This window comes from Melospiza georgiana, chromosome 7 (assembly GCF_028018845.1).
Source record: "Melospiza georgiana isolate bMelGeo1 chromosome 7, bMelGeo1.pri, whole genome shotgun sequence".
Lineage (NCBI taxonomy): Eukaryota > Metazoa > Chordata > Aves > Passeriformes > Passerellidae > Melospiza > Melospiza georgiana.
This window is the reverse complement of record NC_080436.1, coordinates 21,762,076-21,778,900: the sequence shown is the minus strand read 5'-3', so window position 1 is coordinate 21,778,900 and position 16,825 is coordinate 21,762,076. Positions and strand designations below refer to the sequence as shown.

The window sequence follows — 16,825 nt, the reverse complement described above, 5'->3', positions numbered from 1 at the left end:
TTTATAGAAACTAAATTCTTTAAAGTATGTGCTGTGCTAGAAAGAAATGCCAAAATACCAGGTATGACAAGATTTTTTCCTATTATAATATTCACATACCTCTTCCTGCCAGTGGTACCATGGCTTCAGAGTGATCTGATGTCTCTAAACTAAATCCTTTAATTGCAGAGAGCATAGAAACAACTACAAATGAACTGTATGGGGAACAGGTTCTGTTATCAGGATTTAGCTGAAAGCCAGTAGCACAGGCACAGGTGAATAATCCACCAGGTACAGGCAGGCAAAGCTGCTGGCACACTCCAATATTATTACTGCAGCCATTTGTGGAACCGGCAGAATCTGCAAAAGACATACATGGCAAAACAAAAATCTCAACTGTATTATCACAAACACCCATAGATATACATAGATGCATATAGTTGTATAGTATTAACAATCAGCTGACAAAAATAAAAATCCTAATCAGAATACATTTTAGCATAGATGTGATAGCAATGCTCTCTTGTCATCTAAGATCAATGGGGCCAACAGCCAGATAAAACAAATTTGAAGCTAAAGTAACAAAATTTCTTAGTCAACATGACTTTAGTAAAACTACACGAGCCAGTAGATGCCTTAACTAGATGGTGGAGCATCTCTTTACCAAAATCAGGCAAAATGCTGCTGACACTTTTCCTGTAAACCACATCAAAGCATATCTTTTGAAAGCGCAACCATTCTGTCTCTAAGGAAAGTCTGAGTTTTTGCAAGCTGAATATCCTGAAACATCTCTCTACAAATACTCACTGTCTCTGTAATACACTCGTAGGCTCTTCAGTCTTGGGACATTATCTCTCAGTACGACTTTGTTTGCACCGGTGGCCTTGTCAACTCGTTCAATCACTTCATAATCTCGATCAGTGTAGTACAGAAAGGTCCCATACACAGCAACTCCCCAGGGATGAGAAAGGTGAACCACCAGAGTCACACGATTTGTACCATCCAAATTGCCTCTCTCAATCTAAGAAATCATTTTAAAGATTAGGATTATATTTCCTATAGCAACAGTTCAGTGTTACAATATAAAACAAAAATGCAACTCATGATACTAAACTCTCTTTTGTGCATTAAATATTTAGGTACAAGGTAGGAAGAAAAGGCAAGCAGTATATGATTTCTGATCTTATACTTTTGATGGTATTTAATAACAACTATCCAGATTTTGCTTGGTCCTGCAACTCCCATTTATAAAAGAAAACTGAAGTAACTAAATCACTCATGTGAACTATAGATGCAGAGACAAGTAAAGAAATAATTATTAAAAATATATCTCCTACCATCCCTGTGCTTGTGACAGCCCAGTACAACTTTTGTTCCTTAATGTCAATGGTAAGAAACTCTACATGGTCCAGGTTGCCAGTGAAGAGGGTTTGTATGCCTGAGCCATCCATGTTTGCACTGGCAATCTTTGCTGGGACTCCACTGTCAGTTCCCTGGTCTGTCCAGTACAGCTTCCTGTAAGAGACATTAGCAGATCTGTTAGCAAAACTGGCAAGAGAAATCAATGGGTCAGAGTTGCCTGAGCATATGCTTAAAACCAATTCCTCTGTCAAACACTTCAGCACATGCTGAACAGAGCTCATGCTGAATCAAACCACAGTTAAAAAGAGCTTATTTGAGAAAGAGAAGAATGCTTGTTCTCTTGACAAAGAGAAACACCTGCTTCTCTGGAAAGAGAGGAATGCCTCTTAAATAACTTTTAGAAATCCTTAACCTCGCCTATTTCGTCCCATGATACCATCAGCAGGTAAATGCAGTAGAGTATTATGACTAGAGCATAAAAGGACACCTCCTTATAATAATAGTAATAATTCTGTTTCACAGATGGCTGCAACACTTCAGAGTGAGTTTGGTTTCAATTTTCAATTAAAACAACAGAATCAGAAAAAATCTAGATGAAACAAAAAAAAAAGGCAAATTGTTCTTTTTGGGAACAAGCAGCAAAATTACATCTAGCGCTATACTTTTTAACATGTGACATTTTTCCCATGTAATACATCTTTCTAGGCTCAAGTCAGACATCACAAGATATTTTACAGAAAGACTTTGGAGTACTCTTTATTCTGGGTTCCCATTTTTCAGGGATTTTTTCATAATCATAATATTCTGATTTTTTTTTTTTACATTAAAAATTGTACTATACAAGTATATTGTAAATTAAGGAGGATGAACATCTATGTAATAATTTAGGAAGCTATGCACTTATTTTTTACAGCTGAAAAAGAGTAAATAAATTCTGCACATTAATGAAACAAACCAAACTGTGTCAATTCCAGGATGAAAATCTTAAAAAAACAAGAAAATACGGAGAATATATTCATGAGCAAATACAATAGCAGTTTTGGAAATTTACCCTCTTGCTGGATCAACTGCCAAACCAATTGGTGTGCCAGCTCCCAGAGAGGTGCCATCATTGGTAATCAGTGTTTTCCTGTACATTATGTCGCCATGCAGCTTCAGGACCTATGCAAACATTGACCTTATCAGACCATGCAATACACAACTTACAGTGCATTTTCAAATTACAGGAATGAAGCCTAAATCAACACAGAGTTGAAATTGCAGAAGACTTTCTTGAATAGCATGAAGAAAAAGCACATTGTTCTGTACTCTAACCACCACCTTTCTCTAACACGCACCCCTAGAAAGAGCTGCTTGCAGCTAAGAACCTCCCTATGATAACAAGGAAGGCTCCTAAGCATAAAAACAATTTATCTTTCAGTTTCCATATTATCTTCAAGGCCTGAATGGTTTGATGAAATTCTGATTTAGGAAGTATTCCGTTTCACTCGCTAAAATTAGCTGCCTTTTAATTTAATAGTAGGCATTTATATTTTGGAACAAGAACACTAATGACTGGGTTTATTCACAGTCATTACTATATAATACATTACTTATCCTCCATTTCCCTACTCTGAATGACAATTTTATCCTTCATATACCATGAGACTGCTTGTCTCTAGAAAGCTACATGATACATTATCAAAGCATTTGGGAATGGATATTACTGCATTCAATGGCAGCATTCCTTTACTATCAGAGGCATTGCTTTGGGATCATTGATTTGAAGTAAGGACAATAACAATATTAACTCTAGTCATCACAGTGTTAAACACATCTGTGTGTTAAACACTAGAAGCCTAAGGCATTGTAGGGAGAAAACAAAAAAAGAAATTTATACACAAATAAAGTTTGCAGGGTAGATCTATCCACAAATAAAGCATCCAGAATATATTGCTTTCAATCTTTTTGACTATCTTTAAATTAATTTTCTGTTCAAGTTCGTATTTTTCTACTGACAGATTACACTTTAAAGTAAATCTAATTTAAGTTTTTCACGAAATAAATATTACTAATTTAAACCTCTATACATAGCAGTGAAAAATCTAGGCTCTTATTTTCCAGTTGTCTCTCTTAAATAATTACCTCAATTGACTGTGTCCCTGGGTTAGTGTAATACAGGTTTGCAGATATCCAGTCTAGTGCCAGACCAGTAGGAGCACCAATAACAGCTGCTGGAGCAAACACTGTCCTGTTGGCTCCATCTGACCTCACTCTGTGAATTTCACCCTTGAAAAGAAAAACAGCAAAAGTTTAAAAATGTCAAGAGCAGAAAACACTCTTCTATTCCAACTATACTAGCACTTCTTTTATACTGCAATCTTTTCTAATGCTAGCACAGTTCTAGGCAGAAGAAGGCAGAGATAGGGCAGAACCAGGAACATAAAATGGAGCACAGGAACTACAGAAATATCTTTTTTGCAGAGGGCGATCCATGACTGACACAGGTGTGTCAGCTCTGTTTGGAGCAGCCGAAGCCTGAGGCCTGCAGGGGATGCAGCGGGGGGGCACAGCCCGGAGGCACACCTTCGGCAGGCCTTGTCCAGACCCACCCAAAGCACACCCAACAGCAAACACTGGCCCTGCAAAGGCACCTCCCATTGCACTTGCCAGGATTTAACTTGCCCTTGACCTCCCACCCTATTGTATATGTCAGCTGTGTCTGCTGGCTGACATCTGTCAAGAATATTTTTTCAGACTACAGAGAAGATGAAACAGATTCTCAATACTTAAGTAGTTTCTCGGGCAAAGATTTGCTTAAATAGGTCTATTTAACTACTTCATTGAACTAAACATTCTAACTTTAAAAGAACAAATAATTAAACAATTTTTAATTTCTTTATTAGTGGCACAGAATACACTTTAAAATTAGTTATTTTTAAAATTGTATTTACTTCAGAGCTGCAAAATGTAAAGAAAGCAAGTTGGGAAAAAAAAACCAAAAATCTTGTGTGGATGAAACATAACAAGTTTGTGTGAATTGTTTCTGTTAAAACATAATTACAGAAATCTCCTCATCTATCTTCATATTTCTCCAAGACCTAATTATTGCTTTACTTGATAAAAAGAATTGTTTTTAAGTTTCCAAGAGTGAAGACATACTGTCTTCAGACAGACTACCAGAGATTTTTTCCTTTTGAAGTGTCCATTCACAAAAATTATGCATTTTTTCCTCTTTTGTTTTTTGTAACAAGTTAGCCTTATAGAACATATCTAGTTTCTTAGTTCATGACCAGCAATAAAAGCAATTAGTCAAACAATTATAAATAACTATTAAAAATTAGTTCAAATTCATTTTTAAATCTATAAGCCTCACATGTGCTACCTGGAAATTCTTGTGAGCTTGCAACCATTTTCAACTTAATGAAAAAGATGCTGCTCTATGGCATCAGTTCATTAAGTGCTCAGACTCAGTGCACATACATTCATCCTACTGCTAAGTGTCACTGTGTCCAATGCACTGCTCCCATGCAGAAGTGCTCTGCTGTGTTTGCAGATTTGGCTCCTAAGTCAAGGGAGCAGAGAAAGCAAACTACAGCACAGCAGGGCTGAGTGTGGGTCTGTCAATGCTCTCCAATATTTCCTGTTCATGTCTCTGAGCCAGGAAAAAACACTAATCAGATGTTTCTGCTGACAAATATAAGAACTACTTTACAAAAGAGACAAAGCTTCTTTAATTGTCCTAGGAAAACAACCAAACAAACAAAATATTAAAAAAAAAAACACCACCAACAACAAAAACAAATGTTAACATATTTCAGTCCAAAACACTTTTCAAAAATAAAAAAGGTAAAAAGGTTTTAATTTAGTGCACATTTTGAACACAAATACTAACTTACTGGATTTTCAACCCAATAAATCATCTGTTCAGAGTCATCAAAGTCAACATCAACACCATTTTGAACTCCTGCTATTGGAACCATAGCATCATTTGTCTTCTCCTCAGGGTTCAGAGAAATTCCATAAATTATATTATCTCTTACAGCAATAAGGAAAGGGTGTTCAACTGTGAAAACAAAGAGTAATTCAGAGTTGCTTCTGGTCAAGAAAAAGGAATTATGATATGCTTTCCCCTCCCACCCAAAAGTTCCCTGCTGCTGAGAATGGTTCAATATTACCAGTGATGTTTTGAAACCCCTTACACAGAGGTTTGTTCCCTCACTAGAAACAAGGTTATCAGTTATTTAAACTGCTGTAACATTTTAAGTTTCAGCACTGTGCAATCACAATACAAATTCTGAGCAGAAGGAAGTAAATAAGGCAAGATCACTCAATTCCAGACAAAAAAAGGATATTTGTGCAGCTGCTCTAAGCTGCTTTTTCAAATCTCTGAGAAGGGGAACCAGCCAAAGCTCTAAGGATTCTGCAGGACCTGCCTGTGATAGGTTCTAATGCATATTAAGCAGGACCCACAAGCATGGAACAACATCACAGGGCAACTGCTGATCATTATTACAAAATAGAACTGCAGTACTCTTTTCTGGTTTTATCCCTAAGGGAACAGACATACTCCCTATTGGTATATTTACTTTTAGGTAAACTTGTACCCTTATGCTTAAATCTTATTAACAAGGGCAATGCATCAGGTGATCTGAGAAAATGCATCAGAGAGCTGCAGAGGGATAGTCAGCAATTGCATTTCTCATCTGCTAGGGACTAGGGGAAGAGAATCTCCTGAACACAGATTCCCTCCCCTTTTCCTTGTGCTTTGGTCTTTGGAGAACAAATCCTAGCCTCTACCCATAGGCACAAGCTACCACCTAACAGGGAACTGGGCTGCTGTAGAAGTAACCCATTGAATCTTTTATAATAGACAAAAGGTTGGTTTGGTTTTGATTTTCTTTACTGGCTGCTTAACACTTTTATATAAATTTTGCAGTAAAAATTCTGGCATGAAAAACCACAAAACACAGCATCACTGCACCTCTCAAAATCTCATTAGTACTGCCCTACCTCTCATGCAGTTCCTGTTATCAGGAGAAAGGATCCACCCTGAAGGACAAGCACAGGAAAAAAAAAGTGGTCCAGATGAAGAAAGTAAGCACAGATGGCTACAGGGGGATGATGCACAGGAATTAATACCTGAAAATAAGAAAGGAACTATTAGCAGCTGTAACCATATAAGCAACTAGAGAGAATATTCTCCTTGCTACTGACATTAACCCAGAATTAAGAAAGTTTTTCTATTTCTTTAAAAATTAAAATTATGAAATTATTTCTAAGAACAACAAGGAATACAATTTACTTGTGACAGGATACAATTTTCCACAGAAAACCAGTACATTACCATAGTAATCTTTGCAATTTTTATGCATCACAAAAAAATGTTCAAACTCTATTTCAAACTTTTCTTAACTGCATGAGGAAACCTGTGGGATTTGCAGTCCTTGATTGTAACCCTTCTAGATGGGAGATTTAAATTATTTGCTGAAACTTCTTGAAGAAACTAAAGAGAAAATAGTTGCAAAGATAGCGGGAATTCAATGCCAAATTTCTTAGCTTACTTTGAAACTGTGAATGAAAAGTTGTAAAATGTAAAAAAAAGACACTGAAGATCTCTCCTGACTGATATTATTACTATACACTAAAATTCAATCTAAACCACTTCTGCAAACTTGCTACTGAACAAGATTTTTCAGAATGAGTAATCTTCATAAGAAAACAAAAATCAGATTTTGAGTACATCCTTAGCAATGGCAGCAGACCTTATTCTAAAAAGCTTGGGAGTTCCAGGAATTCACAAAATTGTTACTAATATAAAAACTAACAAGAACTGAAAACAAATTAACATGACAATAAAATAATGGCATAAACTCAGAACTCAAACTGTAAGAAAATTGTTCATGTCACCAGTATAAAAAAATATAAACTGTGGTTAGCGTAAGATCCAGTGGTTTACAAAATAGGAGAGTGGATGACAGTTTTATTACTGCATCTGGAATTTCAATCAGCATGTAATTATTCCTTCATTTGTCAACATCAGTATGTTATGCTATTCTGCAAGTACTCTATTCTCTCCCTTTTTGCCTGGCCACATAAAGTACAATAGAATAATTCAGAATGAAAAATTATAAAATGTACTAAATACAATAAAGAAAAAGAAGAAAAAATTCTCCAGGGATAGAAATTTTTTTAAACCTTAGGTTGTAAAATAAAACCTCTCAAACCATAATTATGACAAATAAATTAAGGCTATGCCCTGCTAACTGAACAACTGACAGTGAGAATAGGCAGCTTTAACATGTCTGAGGAAGGCTTTGTTTCAAAGCAAATCCAGCACTGAAAGTACTAGTGCCTTGCTCAGATACTCAGGGAAGTCTCCACCTTCCCAGGCACGGGGGTATATTTTGAGGAAAAAAAGAAAAAAGAAGTAATATTTATTAGCTGGAAACACTCCATACACAAGAAATATAACTAAAGCTGAAAGATAATATTCGTATCAACATGCTCAACACTCTTCAAGTCATGCTATGAAATAAGAAAAAAGTCTGATATGAAAGATCTCTACCTAACAGAAATAATTTAGGGTTTTTTTAGTCTTTAAGCTGCAAGAGATCACCCACACAAGATCTGAGAGAATATTTAATGCAATGAAGGGGATTATTTATCATTATTGTTTCATTGACTAAAATAATGTAGAAGTACTTTCAGAGAAAGTTGATGACAGTAATCTTTTCAAAAATAATTATTACTGCACGAGAAATTGAATCTAGTATGCCACAGAGAGAAATTTGTTAAATTAAAATGCTTTCCGAAAATGCCTCAATTGTCTTGTAAAAACATTCAGAACAAAGTGCAAGAAAATGGCACACACTACCTCCTTATTGTTCTTCTTGGCTAATCATCATCCTGAAATGCTGCCTAGGTGGTTGTTTTCCCTAACACCAGATTGAACAGTGGCAAGTCAATAGTGTCAATTATTTGTTTTTTTAACCCAACCCTTTGGCTGAAAAGACTGATTCTTGGTGTTCCAATGCATGACATCACTGCATGCTTATTTCTGCAATTACCAAAGTTGTTTTGATGAACTTACCATCAGGCTGCTTTACAGGATGGACTGCCACGAGACCCAAAGGCTGGTGAATGTTATAAATCATAACTGTCTGGTTTCCTCCATGCCATTTATTGGCCCGAATGACTCGATTAGTATAGCGGTCACTCCAGTACACAAAATCTTCAAAGACAGTTAGACCATGTGGATGCTGCAGTATCTAAAAAGGCAAGGTTGATTACCAATTTACTTCTGGAGATTTGCAGATGTAAAGCTTGCAATGAAGTAATAACAGAGGTGAGCATAATTTTTAAATACACAAATAATACACAAATAATGAAGCAACTTTGTCACAAAAGATATTTTTTCAGAAAAAAATAGTCTAAAATAGTACATTATTAATGTACTATTAATAGTACAAATAGTCTAAAATAATACATTAATAACGAGGAAAATATATATTTTTTAAAATGGAATGCTATATAGACCCTGTGAGATAAAGAGAATGAGGAATTAGCAAAGCAGTCTAACTACTTTGGGCAGAACCCACAGATAAAGAGCCAACTGGAGATTTTCAAAAGCACAAGAGGAAACGTCTAATGAGAATTATGGACTTGTCAAGAACCTGCATTCTTGATAAGCTCCCCTAAAATTTACCAGAGGATCAAAGAAGGAGGCTTATCTAGATTTCAGATAACCAGGAGTGGAAAGATTTACTTGGCTCCTGTATCACACTAATTGTCTCTCCAGCCAAAAGCAAAAGCCCCAGGAGTCAATTATTGAAAACATTCACATGGTTATTGATACCACTTTCTGTGTGCCAGCTGAACATCTGCACTATTGTGTTGGTACAAGGACAGTGCTGCAAGCTGCCAGTACACTTCACTGGGATGCAGACTGTAAGAGGGATTGTCTTGATGGAGCTGCTGCACACAAGTCACAGCACAAAGCCCTTCACTCCTGTCAAGAATAGTAGCAATAACCTCACAAAATACCAGGAAACATTTCTCCAGGCTTTCTCTTCTATCTCTGCCTACAGAAAATGTACCACCTAGTTGCAGCATTGTCAGATGTCACCTTCAGATTTCATACATGCAGACAGTACAGATGAGAATGCTATAAAGCACCAAGTCACCAAGTCTACAGGCAGCTCCAGACTCTGCTGAAGATCTCCTGAGAGACTGAATAGGATAGCAGTTTCTCTTTTTCCAGCAGCAGGAAGCAGATAGATAAAATACTTCACATCTGCTTCACTCAATAATTTTGAAGAAAAATACAGCCCAGTCTATGACAAGCTAATATATTTTTCAGTACTATCAGCAGGGACACAGGAAAACAGTGGTTCCTTATTAATGTCTTACCAGATCACTTGCAACCACCTGTCGTCTGTTGTTTCCATTGTAATCACAGAAATCGATATAGTCAAGATAAGCATCAGCAAAATAGAGAAGTTTATTTGGATAATCAATGGACAGTCCATTGGGCCAGTAGATTTTATTATTAACAATCACTGTGCGCATTTTGCCATCCATGCTGGCTTTTTCAATTCGGGGGTTTTGGCCCCAGTCCGTCCAGAACATTACATGAGCACTGAAAAAAGTAACTCATGGTTAGCAACCTGGGAAAAAAACTAGCAGCCTACTGAGAAACATTCCACAAAGAGTCATTAGGCAAAAAATAGAAGCAATCTTTCTATGAACAGCCCTACATAATGATACTGAAATAATTTACTTTAGCAACATGCTTACAGAAGATATTACAGTAATTTCTGTAATAAAAATTCTTGTAATACTTTTACTGTTGTTTCTATTTGTCAGTAATAGCAGCTACTGGTTTTTCGTCAATATAGAAGCTACTGGTGTCACTGGTTTTTAATGTTTATTATAATCTCATCCTCTGACTGCTACATAATAATTTAATAGGCTTACACTCTAACAGGTATGCATTGATAATGTTAACAGCATTGAAACTGGCAGTAAACAGAGTTCAAGGCAATGAAAACCTCAAAAAAAAAGAGTAAAATTTTGTACATGAACAGTTCAAATCATCACATTAACTCTATACCACTTGCTGTCTGAAATGGGAAGGTGCTTTTGTGATAACAATACAATCTGGATAATTATTTCAGACTTGGAAGTATGAAGGTAGGCATATGACATGAAATCCCATTGTTTGTGGTATACCACCAACTGAAGTGATACATCATAATGTTGAATTAATACTTCTTAACTCAGAAGCAAAAGAAGAAAAATATTTTATAGGTAAAAAACCATCTTGTTGCACTGAAACAGAACTACATATCACCAGTAATTACTTAATGACTTGAAATATTAATCAACTCTAAAAACACACTAAATTAAGTTGTTACTTCCACTTGTCATTTACAATTCCAATACAATTTGGACATGTCTAAAATTTTAATAGCTACATCATAAAAGAAGTATCTTAATAAAAAATAATATGAAAAACCTTACTCAGTTCTAGGATCTAACACTAGTCCTCTTGGGTTTGTTATATTTTCACTGATCAGCACAGTCCTGTGGCTCCCATCCATTTTGGAGACTTCAATTGTTTCCAGAACAAAGTCTGTCCAGTAAAGGTTACGACCCACCCAATCCACTGCTATACTCTCAGTGACAGTGACACCACTGTCAAACACCTGTTCAAGAACAAAAAAGCAGGTGGGGGAGAGGAAAAAAAAGATTATATTAAATTTTACCTTTTGCATTTCTATAGATATGGAAAATTATCAACCAAGTTTCCAATATCTTCTAGATCTACAATGCAGAATTAATCACAATGTACATATCCAAAATGATGGCAAAGCATAAACCCAAACACTCCTACTAATTTCAGCAGGTCTACTGAAGAAGTTAGAATTTACTAATAGGAAAATCAGTTTATATTGTGATGCTTTAAAAAGGGCTTCTTGAAAGCATTCAGTTTCCCTTTTCAAACAGCTATTTGAAATGTTAGCTTAGCTTTTCTACAAAGTTGCTTCACTTTGTCTCTGTTACCTCTTTTCTTACTATATTTGGATTTTCCTCTTCTCCTTCATTAACTAAAGATACAGTGTCTTCATTTTCTCTCCATAAAAGACAAGAAAACTTACTCAGCAAAACTTACTATTTTTCGGTCAGTCCCATTTTGATAAGCACTCCAGATTTTATCCTGTGTTGTATCAGACCAAAAGATGCGATCTGTGACTGAATCAAAATCAATAGCCACAATATTTGTCCCATCCCGAACCAGAGAATAAATACTGTGTGACTGAGAAGTGATGTTATCCACAACAATTTGGTTACGACTTGCCACAAGCAAAAGAAGATTCCCAGATTCTGTCAGAGGAATAGAAATTAAAATAAACCAATGAGCTATTCAACAGTAACTGGGAAAAAAGAAACACTGAGTAATTTAACATGACTTTATAGCATCAACACTGTAGTATCTAGACATAAATATTGAAAGGACAAATTTAAATCAATTCCCAGGCCAAGATATAGTATCATATCCAGTCTGTCCATCCTGACTATTAAATCTACATTGGCTTTTCTCCATAACTCTTTTTACAAACTTCCCTCCCAGGTTCCTATCTGAACATTAGGTCCTATTGCCCACTGTCTAACCAGTTTGCTGCTGACATCCAGCACACATTCCTCCATAAAACTCTTTGATCTCCCGCTCCCGATTCAACTCCCAAAGTTTTTGGCACCTCCAATTAATCTACTCAGCCTGGTCTCCCACCTTCTCTTTTTTCCCCCTTTGGACCATGTGGGACCAAGGGAGAAGAGGCAGATTACAGGGAAGCTGTAGATTGCTGCAATTAGTTGCACAGATAAGATGCCAAAAAATAACTGAAGAGCATCAACCATAAAGACAGCAAAGTACAAGAAACTCCCTATTAGTAATGGCCAAGCTTATGTGCAGGGAAAATGCAAGTGTCTTCCACAACCTGAGTATATCCCTAAACCAGGAAACTTGTAAAGATAAATTCCACGGGGGTTATGGCTTCTCTGCCCTGTCAGTGTACTACAAAAGAGACAGAAAACAACTGGCAATCTAGGCTGCATCAGGGATGTCTGCCCCTTAGAAATGAGCAAAGTACAGCATAGGCACCAGGTAAGTCTTATGAGAGGCTGGGATTTAAACACTTTGTGAACATTGAACTTTATAAACAGTTAATTTTGGGCTACGGCTCACAAGTCTCTGACATTGCTTTTCTTCAAAATATTATTTTTGATCATTGCAAGCTAAAAAAAATAGCGTTCATTTAAATATACTATTTCTATGAAATATTACTTTCTAATTAACCCTACAGCTGACAGTTTTAATTCTCACGGTCATCTGCCATGAACACCTCTAAAATCAACTCTTTTAAGAGAAAAATATCATAATGGCAAAGTGTTGGCAGTTAGGATTTTTCCTTTAGCTGCTTTCTCTCAGGTAATTTTCTCTCATTTGTTGCTAAAAGATAATTAACGACTGGTACTTCAGAGAAACAAAGGACATAGCCCAGGAGAAGGGGGACGAGTGCAGCTGCCTGCACTATCAGCTGAGGGACATTTTCTCGGGAAGGGCAGCAATACCTCGAGATTTTGGCTGGGGGCTGAGGGGCTGGGCTGGACTCCATGCTTTTGCTGTCGGCATCGGAGGAGGACGGTCAGTCGAGCTGTTGCCAGTGCCACCGCCCAACCCTGTACTGCTTCTTCCTTACTGTGGGTGAGCCTCGGCTTGTAAGAGCAGCTGGTGGACTGGCACCTTATTAACACCCTGCCTCACTAGAAAGGGCCCTCACCATCTACCTGAGTGTCTCAGGGGAAAACCCGGGACCCCGAGCCCCCTCGAAGGAGGCTTTCCTCCGGCTGCACGGAGCAGGCCTGCCGCTGCCCAGCCCGGTTGTTTTTCTGCCACTGCTCCGGGTTTTCGCTACACTCCAACCCCACACCCCTGCCTGCCGGGAAGCCCCTGCGGCTCCTGCTACAGCTGTGGAGTTTCTGATACGCTTCCTTTGCTACTCTGGGGTTCCAGCCGCCGCTCTGAGGTTCCTACTGCAGCCCAATTCCCCATCCGGCCGCTGCCATTACCCCGTGAGGGAGACGCGGCCGAGCTCGCGCCACAGCGCCCCCTGCCGGCGCAGGGCAATCACCGCAGCCGGGCCGGAGCCAGGAGCGCCCCTGGCGGCCGCGAGCGGAACTGCAGCGAAGGGAAGCGCCCGCAGCCCAAGGGAGGCGGCCCCGGGGCTCCGGTTCCGTTCGGTTCCGTTCGGTTCGGTTCACTGCTGCTGCTGCCGCTGCCAGAGGGGCTGGCTGTTTGTCTTGTTACACATATCTACATGTGTATACATATTAGTAAAGAACCGCTATTCCTTTTCCCATATCTTTGCCTGAAAGCTCCTTAATATCAAAGTTATTATAATTTGGAGAGAAGGACGTCATATTTTCCATTCCACCTTCCTTGGCAGACACCTGTCTTTCAAACTGAGACACAAAGCTGGACAGTTCTCAGGCACTGCTGTCATTCTTAGACTGACATCAATGTTTCTCACCTGCTGCTTTACAAATCCTCCCATTGGCTTCTAGAATGTATCCTTCATCACAATAACACCTAAAAGATCCTCTCTCGTTGTAACAGTGCTGACTACAAAAGCCTGGAGGGTCACATTCATTAATATCTTCACAGGTCTTGGAGTCATTTGCAAGCTGGTATCCAACAGGACAGGTACACTGAGCTCCAAAAGGTCCTTGAATACATTCATGAGTACAGCCAGCATTATTGTCAGAGCAGCTTTCCTGATCTGAAGATGGGTTGGGGAGAGAGATAAGCAAATAGTCAACAAATGTTTCCTGTGATAAATTTGAATCTTTACAATTGTATTATTAGCCAAAGACTGCTACTAAAATGACTGCAGAATCTCAGTTATGCAGTGTGAGAAGGGACTGTGGTCTTTATACAAAATACAGCATACACACTGCACATTAAGGCAGGTAACATCACATGTACTGAATCTCATCAAATGAATGCCAAACAGAAGGCTGTCTAATTACATACAACAACTTTTTCAAAAATAGCTAGAAATATAAGAAATTTTACTTTACCACTCCAATCCTAAAGTTGTATAAATAATAATTTAAAATAGTTTATAATCATACCTGGCTGGGGTTCATCTGAGAATGTGCATTGATTAAAGAGAAGAAGGAGGAAAGAAGGAAAGAAAAAGATTATGTTTAAATCAATTCATAATCAACATAAATACAAATTCTTGCTACAAATTAACTTCTTGATTTTAATCATGATTCTTGAAGTTAAAAATTTAAAAGAGAGTATTAAGGACTGAATCACATTTCATCTGAATATAAAGATATAAAGCATACTATGCTTTAGTGAATGTGTCCAGGAACACAAAGTTAATTCCCATGTAGTTATATAAAAATCTAAAGTCAGTGGGAATCACACTGGAATTCAGAGCACAAGATTGGACAGAGCAAATAAATTCCTCAGTCATCATTGCAGTATCTTTTCACTGAAAGCAAGTTCCACTTAGAAAATTTGAGCTCAAATTACATTGTGCTTACATTTCCACCAGAAACATTGTGACATAAAATAGAGCATGCTGAGTATTCCACTTCTTTCTGAAGAAATGACACATAGTCTACAGTAGATACTTGAAGGGTAACTTACTGCACAGCGGGGATTCATCAGCTCCATTAGGACAGTCAGCAGAATTGTCACATACTTTGCTGAGGTTCACACAGATACTGTGACCTGGACACTGCCACTGCCAGCTGGGGCACCGGAAGGGCTGAGTTGGACAGTCCCTCTCATCGCTCATGTCCCTGCAGTCGTTATCCCCATCACAGATCCACGCGCGGTACACACAGTTGCCATTGTCACAGCGGAAAAGCGATGGAGGACATGTTCTGGGAGGACACCTGTGATGTTCATCTGAGCCATCTGCACAATCAACATGGCCATCACATTCCCAGTGATCAGGAATACAACTGCCATCTGATTGACACTGGAATTCATGCTGGTGGCACATCCCTGGTGGTCTTGTAGCTAGAACAGTGACATTCAACAGTTCAGAAGCTGTTTCAACTTTAGACTGAGAAGCAAAACCACTATGTTCAGTTCATCTCTTATATAACTTATAGTTACAGTGCTATTAAGAACTTTGTTGCTTTTAGATCAGGCCACGGATTCACAGTCAATCTGCAGGACATTTCAAAATGTGACTAATTTAACTCCTACTTTATAATGTGGTCAACAAGGCAATTCAACTATTGTTATACTTTGAGCAAACACATATTTATAGCTATGTACCTGTCCAAAGCTACAGAAAATCAGTTTCTCTTTCACCACCCTGTGTTGTAGCATTTTGACTAATTTAAGTGTAAAAAATTACTCAAAAAAATTTTAAATCTAACTTTCATGAATACCAGGTTTTCAGATCAATAAACTTTATTTTGCTTTAAAATCCTGAGACTGAAATGCCAAGTAAAACAAAATGTTATGGCCAAAAGGAACGCAAACTGTCCTCTTTGTTTGAGCCATCTACTCTTGCTAGCATAATCTGCTTAGTTCCAAGATTGTTAGAGGGATGAAGCACCTCTCCTACAAGAAAAGACTAAAAGAATTAAAATTGTTCTGCCTGAAAAAGAGTAAGCTTAGGGGTGACCTTACTGTGGCCTTTCTTATAGGCTCCCTTCAGGTACTGAAAAATGGGGAGAAAATTTTTACAAGGGCATGTAGTTACAGGACGAAGAGGAATGGCTTCAAACTGCAAGAAAACAGGTTTAGATTCGATATTAGGAATAAATTCTTTACTGTGAGGAAGGTGAGGCACTGGAACAGGTTTTCCAGAGAAATTGTGGATGCCATATTCCTGGAAGTGTTCAAGACCAGGTGGGATGGGGCTTTGAGCAACCTGGTCTAGTGAAAGGTGTCTCTGCCTAAGGCAGGGGGGTTGAAATTAGATTATCTTTAAGGTTCATTCCAACCCAAGCCATTTTATGATTCTATGATATTCCTGCACTGGAATCTGTGTTTGAAATTCCTGCTCAGGAAAATGATGTAAAGACAAGTTTCCCTGAAAAGAATATTAAGATTGCAAGGGCAGTATTCGACATAGCAGATTAAAGGAAATGTCCAAAAGCATCACTTAATAACTGAAGTATTCCTTTCAGCATCAATATACTTACGGCAATTGGCCTCATCTGAGTGATCGTTACAGTCAAAAACACCATCACACTGGTAGTAGGTGCTGATACACTGGTCTCCACTTTGACATTTAAACTCTGTGGCGCTGCAGTTATATACTACAAAATTTAAAAATACTGAATGTTATTTATTTATTTTACAGAGCTAGACTGCATCAGATTTACCCTACAGGTGCTTAAGTCTGATACGGTATCAATTCCACTGAAGACCATAATTTCCCTGAGACACAGAAAATGC

The 16,825-nt window shown here is 37.9% G+C and overlaps 1 protein-coding gene across 1 annotated transcript in view; it reads right to left on the bottom strand.

Annotated features, from left to right (window-relative positions):
• Window positions 1-16,825, bottom strand: part of LRP2 (LDL receptor related protein 2) — a 110,138-nt gene that overhangs the window by 45,827 nt on the left and 47,486 nt on the right. The window contains exons 24-38 of the mRNA XM_058028332.1: window positions 16,570-16,686; window positions 15,050-15,427; window positions 14,521-14,535; window positions 13,917-14,165; window positions 11,498-11,709; window positions 10,846-11,030; window positions 9,733-9,961; window positions 8,414-8,591; window positions 6,334-6,462; window positions 5,220-5,386; window positions 3,466-3,609; window positions 2,393-2,502; window positions 1,317-1,494; window positions 787-1,000; window positions 100-339 (exon numbers count right to left, since the gene is read on the bottom strand). Of these exons, the coding sequence (XP_057884315.1) occupies window positions 100-339; window positions 787-1,000; window positions 1,317-1,494; window positions 2,393-2,502; window positions 3,466-3,609; window positions 5,220-5,386; window positions 6,334-6,462; window positions 8,414-8,591; window positions 9,733-9,961; window positions 10,846-11,030; window positions 11,498-11,709; window positions 13,917-14,165; window positions 14,521-14,535; window positions 15,050-15,427; window positions 16,570-16,686 (2,745 nt within the window). The remainder of the gene's footprint in view (window positions 1-99; window positions 340-786; window positions 1,001-1,316; window positions 1,495-2,392; window positions 2,503-3,465; window positions 3,610-5,219; window positions 5,387-6,333; window positions 6,463-8,413; window positions 8,592-9,732; window positions 9,962-10,845; window positions 11,031-11,497; window positions 11,710-13,916; window positions 14,166-14,520; window positions 14,536-15,049; window positions 15,428-16,569; window positions 16,687-16,825) is intronic.